The following is a 13,079-nucleotide window of genomic DNA, read 5'->3' as shown; positions in this document are numbered from 1 at the left end:
TTGGCAGTCTCTGATCTTTGAAGATTTTTCTTTAGTTTACTCTGTAATGATGAGGGGAAATGGAAGTCAAAGGGTAACGAGATCCCGCACAATGCCTTTGAAGCAAGGTTGCTCAGTGATCCAGCACTAAGATAAAACCACATACTGTACCTGTACAAGTTGTAATGTACAAGCCAAAGTCATCACAAAACAATACGCCAGAAAACATGGACTTAAGCTTTCCATATCATACACCAATTTAATAAACAAGATAAAGTAGGCTTATATTGACTACACATTATAGTATTTTTAAATAGTTTATACAATAGTATTATTAAAAGTCCCAACGTGTTTTTTTCTCCATTGAAAACTCTCTGTTACAGATGGCAAGACAGGTTTAAGTTATACGGACAACATTTCCCTTGTATACACATTGGCAACTCGCAACAAGAGAATTGGCCATTACAATCAAACAACAAAATGCTTTCTCTTCAAAAAATATTCAACTTTAAAGAGAAAATTACACTGTGTGCACGTTTTATATTCTGAGCAATATCTAATAGAGCAATAGCTAATATTTTTTTTAACAATTTAAAACTACTCCATGATAGGATACTATTTACAATATACAGCAGTAACCTCCGGCTTTAATGTGTAGAGTGAAGCTATATTATAGACGCTAATTTCAATAGCTACTTAAGACAGCCTAAATACAGCGTTAAGAAGGACCAACAATATGCACATGCACAAAATATCTGCACATATAAGAAGGCAAATGACCAAACATTCACAGTTTTGATTTATAAGAAGAGGGTCAGTGAAATATCAAAGTCCACATTCTTTCCATTCCTGAGAGTCAGACTCAGCAATCTTCCTGTGATAATGACAGAGAGAACGAGAGAGAAAGCAAGATAGAGGGAGAGAGAGGGAGCAAGAGAGAAAGAGAAAGGAAGAGAGATGCTCACTACACATATGATCGTATGTCCAGTATGGCACATCGTCTGGCGTAGCGTTATTCTGATGACGGAACAGCGCTGATGTGGACCTATGTGGACCTTGAGTGCATATCCAGTTTTCTTCATATTGTCTTCATACAATCTCTGAATCGAAACATGGAATCTCATAGCATTATATGTCTCAGAAGGCCCCTTGAAAACAACCAATCATCATGGCCGTAGTTGAGCTGGCACTCGGTGTCCTCCAATCAGACGTTGGTGCAGTTGGTGGAGGGTGGTGTGTTGTCCACCTTGCTGCGGAACTCCTTGAGTTCGTTGAGAGGGGAGTTGGTAATCTGACACCTAAACACCTGCTTGTAGGCCTTTCTGAAGTTCTCTGAGAGGAAGGCATAGATGACAGGGTTGACGGAGGAGTTGCTATAGGCCAGGCAGTGGGCCGCCACCCGGAACAAGAAGGACCACTGGGTCAAGGGGAAGTTGCCAAACTCCACCCACAGGTGGACCACATGGTGAGGGAGCCATGACAGGCAGAACACCACCACCACTACAAGAACCGTCTGGGCAGTCTAGTGGGGAGAGAGAGGGGAGTGGGGGGGGCACAGGGTAAGAGGTCTCCAAATATGAAGGGTGGCATTTTTCCACTACAGTTTGATCTTTCATAAAAATACAAATAAATCTAAATGCATCTTTTAATGTCAGTACATTGTCTATTTGCTATAACGGTGTGCGTCCACTAAGCATGTGACATGTATAACCTTGTCTCTTTATGAGATTATCTTTCAGTCCATTCTGGGATGTTCTCATGTCTTTTGCCAAAACTAGCAGAGTTAACGGTGGCACCTGTCAGCTGAAATGACAATTTCATGCTTGCTGGCCTGCTCTGCCTTTCCCCTGCATTCCTGGCTTGCAGATTGATTTACCGTTGTGTTAAATAATTAGCACACAACATGGGAGATATACTAAAGAGTGGGAACATACTAAAAAGGCATTGGGGCTGGGCTGGAGATGTTTACAAATGTCTCTGCTTGCTTTCCGCTGCTTATTTGGGTAAAAGGGAGGCTCGAGTGTCTGCCTGCCACAGTAGTCCCCGAGCCCCACTAACAGGGTATCCCATGGAGCTTTACAGGAAACTGGGAAATGATGCTGAGAAAAAAGGAGGGAGGGATGGCAGGGAAAAAGATATATGGTCAAAGACCGATAGGAACGCAGACCATTAAAAACAGACCTGTGGTATAAAGACAGAACGACAGAGAGATCAGACATACAGACACAGAGGGGTAGATGTAACTAAGTCATGAATTGATGAACTGAGGTTTTCAGTAAGCTTGGTGGCATCATGAAAATGTACATAAGTCCAGCTCAAACGCCTACCATTTAGCACTACAACCAGCCCAAAATCAACATCAACCACATTGTTGCAAAAGGCACAGCCACATAAAAAATCTCCCTTTCACCTGTTCCCAGGTCTCCTTTGAAGACTAACAGAACTGACTGTACACTGAACTCCCAATCATTCAGCGCTGTCAAATTGGTATGTGTCGTGTTCAAATACTCATTGAACAGTCAAATCCCAAATTGAAAACAGAAATAACCTTGGAGGTGTTTGAGTCTATGTGGTGTTTCTCTTGAAGAAGGAGCTAATTTGACGGTGACAACTTGTGAATCTGTAAATAGTTCTTGGGCTCATATATGGAAATATAAATATATAAATCACTCTCTTCAGCTACTGTATGTGGTATATAAGAGGAATCTGAATTTGTATGTATAGTACAGCACACACACATGCCCACGCACACACACACGAACACGCCCACACACACACACACACACGAACACGCCCACACACACACACACACACACACAAACACACCCACACACACACACAAACACGCCCACACACACAAACACGCCCACACACACACACACACACACACACACACACAGTCAGAGGGGCTAAAAATCCTCCAAAAGACAAAATCAATGAAGTGAAACAGTGGAGGTAGAACATTGTGACTTCCCCTCTGCCATCCTCACATTGAAGGGCTTTAGCTCCAGGTTTTTGGAAGAACCAGTCCAGCATTGGCATCCATAACAATTCCTGTGTGCTGTTTAAATGCCTAAATGAATGGTAAAACTGTTAAATCTGCTAATGAACTGTACCTCACACCTCCTACGTAGGGAATTCATTAAAACATAGCGGCATGCCAATCAAAAACAAACCCGTTTCCTACTCCAGGGAACACGTTTTTTTTGCAGAACAGCCTAAAGATGTTTTTTTAAGACTGCAATCGCTAACAACCGTCTGTTGACATTTAATTTCTTTGAGTATGTTTATTATGAAGTGTCAGAAAGTACTGGAATTCATATGACACATCACATTTATAACCAAGGGCATGATACAAAAATCCAGGATCATCTGGCCTCGTGTCACGATTCCCTTTATAATAATCCAAACACATTGTCAAGATTATTTTTCAGGAGTGGATTGAAAGTACAACATTTACTCAATACGCTTGTCACAGGGGATTTACAGGAGCTTTTGAGAGATCCCTATGAGCACAAGATGTTGAAAATACGTATTTCTGTCGTGCTCACTTGGATGCCACACACGGCAGTCTATAAACACCCTGTCCTCCTTCTGTGTGTACCTAGGGCTGATAAGTGGAGACGTTTTATAACAATGGCGATAGTAGCATTGTTTCCCCAGCTGCTCCTCCCAGCCGCGTCGTTCACAGCATTGGAGGAGTTGCTGAACTGATGGCAGGAGATAGAGGCCAGCCTCCTCCTACTCCTCACACATGCACATGCACACACACACACATGCATACATACATACACTGAGCGTACAAAACATTATGAACACCTGCTCTTTCCATGACATAGACTGACCAGGTGAAACCAGTTGAAAGCTATGATCCCTTGTTAAATCCACTTCAATCGGTGTAGATGAAGGGGAGGAGACAGGTTGAAGAAGGATGTTTAAGCCTTGAGACAATTGAGACATGGATTGTGTATGTGTGCCATTCAGAGCGTGAATAGGCAAGACAAATGTTTTTAAGTGCCTTTAAACAGGGTATGGTAGTAGGTGCCAGGCCCACCGGTTTGTGTCAAGAACTGCACCGCTGCTGGGTTTTTCACACTCAACAGTTTCCCGTGTGCATCAAGAATGGTCCACAACCCAAAGGACATCCAGCCAACTTGACACAACTGTGGGAAGCATTGGCTGTTCTGAGGGCAAAGGTGGGAGGATGAACTCAATATTAGGAAGGTGTTCTTAATGTTTTGTACACACAGACACACAAACACACAATTGATTATACCTTTAATTGAACACCTTGTCTCTTGATCTGCCTATGGACACAGCCTCAGTTTACTTTACTCATTTGATGCATTTAATTGTATCCACAGTGATAGCTTTAACTGTAAACAAAATGAGGCTGGTTGGGTGAGATGATTGACGACTCAAACATGTGCATCGATTTGAACCAGGCAGCAGTATCTCATCAGCTAGGTTTCCATCCAATTTGCGACATATTTTCACGAGTATACTCTAAAAATCTGCATAAAAACAATATGTGCATTTTCCCACCAGAGATGTGTTCCAATCAAATTGGCTTCTTGTGGCTGTGCGTGATGACGTAGTGCACATAAAAATCACTTTTGTGGTTAAATTCCCATGTATCAGATAAAAAAAGATATACGTTAAATGGGTTTCCATCACATTTTCAACTCTACTGATGGTTTTGTCACAAAATAAATTGCGTTATATAGCGAACCCTCTGGTATTGGCACGTGCGCCCTTAGCCAACAGCTTGCAGATACAATGCGGGTATAGCCTATATGATGAGATTATTATGGACAAAATAGCGAGATTGTTTTTATTTGTCAAATAGCAGCCAAGCATCGGTCATCATGTCACCAGAATAAGACCCTCGATATTTATTGGAAATGAGCATCAAGTTCATCACCTTGCACTTTCACCACCCGGTGAAGTTCATCATAATTTATTTCATTTGTAGCCTAATAAACTGAATTATTTCCTGAGTCGTAGTGAGAGGACCACACAACATGTAATGGAGTCACGCGATTAGGTGATATGATGGTTATTATTAAAAGCATATCTCGCATAATTGATTTTACTGACACAAAAAGATCCCACCTTGTCTGAAGTATTTAGTTGTGTTGACATTTGGAAAGTTTACCGACAAATTAGCCATTTCCATCAGGCCTGTTGTGTCATTTATTATTTATTAACTTTACTCGCATGAAAAGGTTGGATGGAACCTGATTATAGTGAAGCTATTCCCGTAGACAAATATTTCAGTAATCAGAGTTTATACTTATTGAATGACATTGAAACTGTCTCGATGTGACAAAATGAGAATACATTTTTTGTAAACACTCATTAATATGTTATTGTTTAGTTATGTGTAAGCCATATGGACCCATGTCTGGGCATATTGTAATGGCCAACACTAATGAGCCAATGTATTAAAAAATCTGAGGACACTACTGAACCGTTTATTTGGAGCATATTGGCTAGAACAAATATAGATCTCTGAGGCCCATATTTTGGTGTGTGATACAGTTCTGACAGACGGTCAGCGCCAGGCGAGCAGCAGCAGCGGGTTGGTTTAGACAGGCAAATGGCCATTAAGAAGAGTAATGGCTGAAAGTCCAGTTTGATTGCACTTTCCCACCCTGCTTGCTTCACTCAAGTGTGGTAATTGACAGACGCTTCAGGGACATTGTAAATGGAATGTACCGCCGATACCAAGTGCCGTATATTCAACTTACAATACTGACTAAGTTGATCGGTTATTTTTATTCGCTAGACTTCTATGTTTGCCTACAAAACTGGCAATGGGATGTTGGTTCTTCCATGGTATACGTTGCCGCTCTATGCAGGTGAATCATGGACCCCAAAAAATCTGAGCTGGCACAAAGTCCTTGAGGATGGCTAGGGGGTGGTCTGGAGGGGACGGAGGTTGGAGATGTTTGCCCTTTTCAAACACCTAAAACAGCCTTTTCCTACCATCTAGAGCCATAATCATTATGATTCATTCTATGTCAATAATATGTATATTTGGCTGCATATCTAAGCATACCTCTTGAGCTGTCTGTGGTTCTTCTTTTAAAGAAACTAATATATGCTTCTCCGCATCTCTGCTAAAATCTGGGTAAAAGATTGAAAGGTGTGCGAGTTTTGTTCAGTGCATGTCGTTATTGCTTGTTTTTCTAAAGTCTACCAATCTTGCCAGAAAACATGTCAGCTAAGATAGACAAGAAAGCTACTCTAACTTGATTGATAGCATGAAATGGCTTCTTGGTAGCTCGTTATGAGTTTGGGAGATAATGAACTTATCTGTGCCGGCTAAAGCCAGCTTCATAACATTTCTAGGTGGCTAGTGGTATTACAGAGAAACAACAACCATTTATATTTAATGTTTTAAAACAGGACAAAACGGATATTGGGCATGACACGTTTGGCTCTATGCTTCTATACACAATGTCTCTGAAAATGGCACATTACTAAACACGGGCTTTCTCAAATGACAGATTGAGATTGTGTAACGACTTGAACCAAATTGATAATCATCATCATTATACACATCATCATAAAGTGCATTGGAAAGTAAGAGGGATTGGACATTGCACATTGAACATTGCATGATATGATTATATCTTTGAAAACGTCTTATCCAAACAGTGTTTTTAGACTCCTAGAGTTCTAGACAAGATGTATAGAAAAAGTATTCAAGTAAAAATGTTTTTTTTTTAACAACAAAACAGGGTCTCCGTCACTTGTTTGCCATATAGCTGAGCTGCAATGAGGCGTAACTCCTCTCGAAATCATAGAACGCTCTTTAAAATGCAAGGACTGACAGGCCAAGATAGTTCAACTCCTTGATATAGTTGAAACCATATTTTCAAGCTATACAATGTTTCTTTACGTTCTTTGTGTTTGTAAACACGTAATAAAACCTTATATTTTGGGTTGTGATAAAGCCATAGTGGGTCATAGTGCTAAGCTCGTGAGATAAGTTATATTCTTCAAGAATCATTAAGTAAATATTAAGAATTGAAATGACCATGCACAGCTTCCTCAATCCCAGACTGTAGCTTTAAATCCTAGACTGCGCCTGGACAACTGGTGTGGGAGACTGTAATACTCCAACATACTGCATGTCTGGGGCTGTACGCCATACAACAACGAATGAACACCATCAACGGTATTTATGTAAACGTGATGAATGGTTTTTACATACCTTTTTTTTCGACGCCTCTGACTTTTTGGACATGTTTCTGAGTTTTTTGTGCAGGTGATTTAAAACCTGAAAATGCATAAAGAATTGTGTGATGACATACCAAACGATTCTTTAAAGCCTATACTCTAAAAAAAATAATTTGATAACATTATACTGAAATAATTTCTTTTCAAAAGCTATCTAATTTATGTTTTAGTTATCCCCATTTTAGATTACCCAAACTCAGAAATGGACATATGTAAAGGCATTCATAACTCATTGCGAATACAATTATCTATCAATAATAAATAAATCAGGATTGCTTGCTTACCTTTGCGTAGCAGAACGAAATCAGCAACAGGGGCAATACATAACCAAAAACAAACGTGCAAACAACATAGACTTTCTTTTGGTTTTGATCCGGCCACACTTCCCAGCAATAGGTGTGATTCTCGTCTCTCTGGTATATGTTGTGTATGACCGCGACTGGCGCTGCCATGGCCAAAGAGAGTATCCAAATGACCACCACTCCGATCAAAGCGTGCTTTGACACGCGGATGGAGGACGACTTTCTGGAGTGAACAATGGCAATGTAGCGGTCCACCGACATTGCGGACAAGGTGAAAATACTGACCAGCATAGAAACGGTGAAGAAATAATGAATAAACTTGCAGATGAAGGCACCTAGAACCCATGTCGGCATCATGTAAATAGTTGACTGAAAGGGGATGCAGAAAAGCAGGTAGGACAGGTCGGCGATGCTAAGGTTGAGGATGAATATGTTGGTGGTGCTCCGTGGTTTTCCGGGTTTACTATGGGCCAGCACCGTGATAACCATGGAGTTTCCCAACACTCCAAGTGTAAAGATGAGTCCGAAAACCAAAAGCGTAATGAAGTTGTCCATGCCAATCCCGAACAAAAGTTTCGGATTTTCCTCCTCGATATCCGTTCTGTTGACATACCATGGTGCAAATTCGGTTAGGTTGTCCAAACCTGACGAGTTCATCACTTTTTCTAGTGCTGAAATATTTTCAAATGTAAGTGAAGGGGGCACAAATGCCTTATTGTGTCTTCCAGGGGCGTTTGACACTAGCTGGCAGGCGTTTTTGCCTATTCAGATAATTAAAGCATTATTTGTTTCAATGTCTCTTGAGTCTCTTGAATGCAGCCATCACACAATATTGTATCTCAATTGGTTGCAATGTTCCTCATTGTTTTTCGATACAATGTAAGTGAAGATACTTTTTATGAGACATTTTGTCAATATGTTTGAAGTTAGCTGCCCAGAGTGTACTGTTCTATATATTCTTGGTGCGTAATGCAGTTGTTGTCTCCACCTGATGCGTCCTCAGTCGCTGGATGGCTTCGCTCAAATCCCTCCTCGCCCTATTTCCCCCTACATATTATAGAAGGGGCTGGGCTGCGCGTCTCACGTCAGCTTTCAGTACCACCGCCCAAGATGTACTAAAAAGCACTCCAAAATTAAATTAGGCCTGTCCACGTTCTCGTGGCCATAATTATGCACAATGCGATGTATAAGACATCGAATGACATCATTCTCTTCTAGGCTAACATGTGGGGTGATTGCAATTGTTAACAGCAGTCTAATATACACTGAGTGTACAAAATATTCGGAACACCGTCCAAATATTGAGTTGCACCCCCTTTTGGCCTAAGAACATCCTAAATTTGTCGGGGCATGGACTCTTCAAGGTGTCAAAAGCATTTCACAGGGATGCTGGCCGATGTTGACTCCAAAGATTCCCACAGTTGGCTGCATGTCCCTCGGGTGGTGAACCATACTTGATACACATGGGAAAATTTTGAACGTGAAAACCCCAGCAACGTTGCAGTTCTTGACACACTCAAACCGGTGAGCCTGGCACCTACTACTATACCCCCTTCAAAGGCACTTAAATATTTTGTCTTGCCCATTCACCCTCTGAATAGCACACATACACAATCCAAGTCTCAATCCATGGCTCAATGCAAATAGTCCCGGTGGCTATTTGATTAATTGTTCAGCATTAATTGTTCTCTTGATAATGTTGTGTACACTCAGTGTAGTTGGCATTCATCATTTCTATGAAATGGGCTGTTGGCTTATGAAACAAGGTGCTGGATTTGTGCTTAGGTTTAGTGGGCCAGGCCTGACAAACATTATCTAATCCCAAAGTATTATTTTTTAAAAACAACAAGCATTAGCTCCTATCTGATAATGGCAAATGGTTGTGCCTGGCTCTTGTTCTGGCAGTAGGCCTAGAGCTTGTATTTAGGGACAGGCTACTTTATGAGATAGAGGCATTTACAGAAAAAGATACAGAATCCATAATAGCCCATTAGTATATCCCCCAATGTTCTCCCCACTGGATGGCCAAATCTTGGTGCCATTCCTCCTCTGCTAAACAGCATCAGGACAAAGAAAAGTGTGCTCTCTAGAACAAATCATTTCAGTTGTCTCTGATATCCTTCAATTTGCTTCCATTCGCCCATATAATTTACTAATTGATGTTACAGCCCTCTGGTTAATGTCATTTTTCAGTTGGGAACTCCCTTCATTCTCACATATGTGCAGGACTAAACAGCACAGATGAGATTTATGACTGGTGGATCATGCTTAAAACACACACACACACACACACACACACACACACACACATGCATGGACACACACACACACACACACGCGCGCGCACACACACATACATGCATGGACACACACATACACGCACGGACACACACACACACACACACATACATACATGCATGGACACACACACACATACATGCACGGACACACATGCACACACGCACACAAACACACACATGCATGCAAACAAACACACTATATGTGGGACTTGTACAGTTCCTTGATAGCGTATGGGACTCTATAGTACTCTGTGAGTTATGACCTATTGTTCAAGATTGTGGCTGTTGATTAAGATTAGACAGTGTGACACAAAAACCCTGCTGTAGCCTATTGTTGTGGTGTCATATAGCTCTGGGGTATGATTTACCAGTATACATGAGGATATCAAAGAACAACAATAACCATGCTATAACTGGAATTGAGATGGAACTGACCACCATCCCTTCTCAGCACATCCAGGCATTCTGAAGGTTCCTTTTCCTATACCTGTGTTAGTGCAACGGCGCTGGCCTAAACTGGGAGATGAAGTAGAATGGACCTAGAAGTTCAGCGAGCGCTGCCCTAGAAGCTATGGCAACAGAGCCACGATGCAAGGTAGAGTGTATTTCCCTCATTGTCCTGGGTCAGGGTCGAGTGGCTTTTCTCAGTCCAGCTAGCGACCAAACGATCAGTGCATACCCAAACACACATTTCCACACAGCACCCATATCATCCCAATCATGGCAGCTGTGGTAACCCACATCAGCAAAGAGTCATCAACAACAAAGGCAGAAAGAAGTAAACCTGCCACTTGAGTCAGAACTTCAAGACCTTTTGCTTCACAGACAACGAAGGCATTGTGTCTGACATGGTTACACAAATACAGGCACCTGGACCACTTTATTGCGTTGTCCGATACTTCTGGACAAGGGAGAGTAGATTTATAAACTATAGCTTATTCTTCATTTAGCTGAATGTCATTGTTTACTGCACTCTTTCATTCAATGAACATAAGGAAAAAGTACTTTAGACAGCCCTAGTATTTTCATAAGAAATGATCAATAACATGCAGGTTTTATTCACAGGGCTTAATGTGATTGAGATTCAAATGGAATGATGTGAACAGATTGACACCAAACAAATGAGAGCAATCATAAAGATTATTTCCCAAGTAAATCGATTCTAATTCTAATTCTAAATGAGAGTATGGTTTATGTGAAGCCTTTATGACTCCAGGTGTTGTTTATGACTCCAGATGTTGTTCACAGCATCAATAACACACGCACCAAAATGCCTACAAACACAATACATTTAAGAATATTCTTCAATGTACTTAGAACAGATTGATGAATACAACAACATCCATTTACAGTATTCAACTTATCGGCATCAACCATTTAAGAATCTTTCATATTGGCAAACAAATAACTGAGATTATTGGCTGTAGAAAAATAGACTACGTGGTTAATATGGAATTTTACTTCCACTAGATGGGGATTGAAGAGATAGGGTTATCTAAAGCAGCTGTGACTGTACTTTTTTAGCTGATTAACTGAACTACTTAATTGAATGCTTAATACAGGCCACCTAAATAGGTGTGAAATAAATGATGTGTTTTCATCAAGGCTAGTGCACCAAAATGTCAAATTGGTGCTGTCTGTTTAAGATGTGAGCTTTCTCTGTACTTACAGGAGCAAACATGCAATGAGAATAAAAGCAAACATTTACAATCAAATAAGTACGTAGAATGTATATGCAAATATTTGGTTTGGACAACCAACAGATACTGTTTCCTAGACTGTGAGCACTAAAAGCTGTATTGTGAACACCCCATGTTGCTGCAACGCAATACAAATAAGACTGTCCCCTTTGTGATTGGTCCGTCATTTTGTCAGATATCAGAGCTTTGTGTTGTGCCTCTATTTTATGCTATTTCATCCTTGGCTCACCTAGCTACAGATAGAATGCCCATTACAGGCTTTCTGAGCACTAGGTGGAAAACCCCCAGAATGGCCTGTCAATTTTCTTCCGGTGTTGTTGCAGTGGACATTGCCTGAGTGTTCTGAGGGAGACTCACTATCCAGAGCACCTTAATCACTGCTTCTGATGTGAAGGTGCCTCCGACTCCAATGATATGGCAATTACCTGGTTGTTGTTGTCCAGGAAAGGAAGCTAGCTGGCTAGCAGCATGCAGGAAACGTTTTGGGCATTATAGGCTACCAGTATACAGTTCTGGTATCAGCACATACTCCTAAGTGGCAGACATAGAGGAAACAGAACAGCAGCTCACTTGTAAAGCCCACTTATTGAGGTTTTAGCCATATGCAAATGTGTAATAGTGAGGACAATGACAATAGCCAACTGAACACATATTGATGCTACAATCTGATTGAGATGGATAACACAGTGACAATGGACAAATCAACGTGATGCCCTAAAATGGAATGTTCACCGTCTTAATGGTGGTGTCAGCAACCCCCCCCCCCCCCCCCTCCTCCAAAACACTCTAGATGATTGCCTCCCAAAGGAGAAGCCAAGCCTTCTTGATAATGATCAGAGTTTTACGAGGACGCCATTTACTGATTTTCAACGTGGAGACATTTCATGTGAAAAGGGTGGAAAATAACAATAAAACTGAGTAACATGAGATGGAAAATCTCTATTTGCAATCTCTATATTTCCTGCTCCTAGGTTATCTGAATGGAAAACACATCATCTGTGTCCAAAAGTCTCCAATCAGCATAATTGCGTTGGTCATTATTGATGAGAGACAAACACGGATTCCTGTAATAACCATAAAGAGGTTGTTCAGGGTCGTATTCACTGGGCACCAAACGAAAGAAAACGGACTGACATCGAGAGGGACTACTGTACATCAACTTGTTCAATTTGAATCACTCGCTTTTGTTTGTTTCGCATTGGTGTGCACTAATGAATACGACCCATGATTGTATGGATTGCTGTATGGTCTATTGCAAATGAATCCTACAGTAAGTGACATTTCCATACAACAGTTGGTAATTTCTTACATGCAAAATAAAACCAGAGATCTGTGGACTGAGCTCTGGACCTGGAACTCAGAAAGACTATGAGTTATCACAACCCATTTCTACCATACCTTGCTTTTTTTACTTAATATTTACTGTGTAATTTGATTCCATCTGACAACTATAACGGGGCAGAAAAGCACAAACTTTCAAGGAAATTGAAAGTGAATGGCGAAATTGTTTTGTATTTGCCTCTGAACACCTGGTCCTGTGGGTCTAC

The 13,079-nt window shown here is 41.0% G+C and overlaps 1 protein-coding gene across 1 annotated transcript; it reads right to left on the bottom strand.

Moving 5' to 3' along the window:
- Positions 1-212: 212 nt before the first annotated feature.
- On the bottom strand, positions 213-8,533 carry LOC115141374 (galanin receptor type 1-like). Its single transcript, XM_029680170.2, has 3 exons — positions 7,515-8,533; positions 7,205-7,270; positions 213-1,501 (listed from the first exon to the last, which is right to left on the bottom strand). Exons 1-3 carry the CDS (start codon positions 8,187-8,189, stop codon positions 1,184-1,186), a joined length of 1,059 nt encoding a protein of 352 aa, XP_029536030.1. The 5' UTR covers positions 8,190-8,533; the 3' UTR covers positions 213-1,183.
- Between the last annotated feature and the right edge of the window lie 4,546 nt (positions 8,534-13,079).

The sequence above is a fragment of the Oncorhynchus nerka genome, linkage group LG14 (assembly GCF_034236695.1).
Source record: "Oncorhynchus nerka isolate Pitt River linkage group LG14, Oner_Uvic_2.0, whole genome shotgun sequence".
In the NCBI taxonomy this organism is placed as follows: Eukaryota; Metazoa; Chordata; class Actinopteri; order Salmoniformes; family Salmonidae; genus Oncorhynchus; species Oncorhynchus nerka.
The sequence above is the reverse complement of the archived record's forward strand: the minus strand, read 5'-3'. Positions and strand labels throughout refer to the sequence as shown.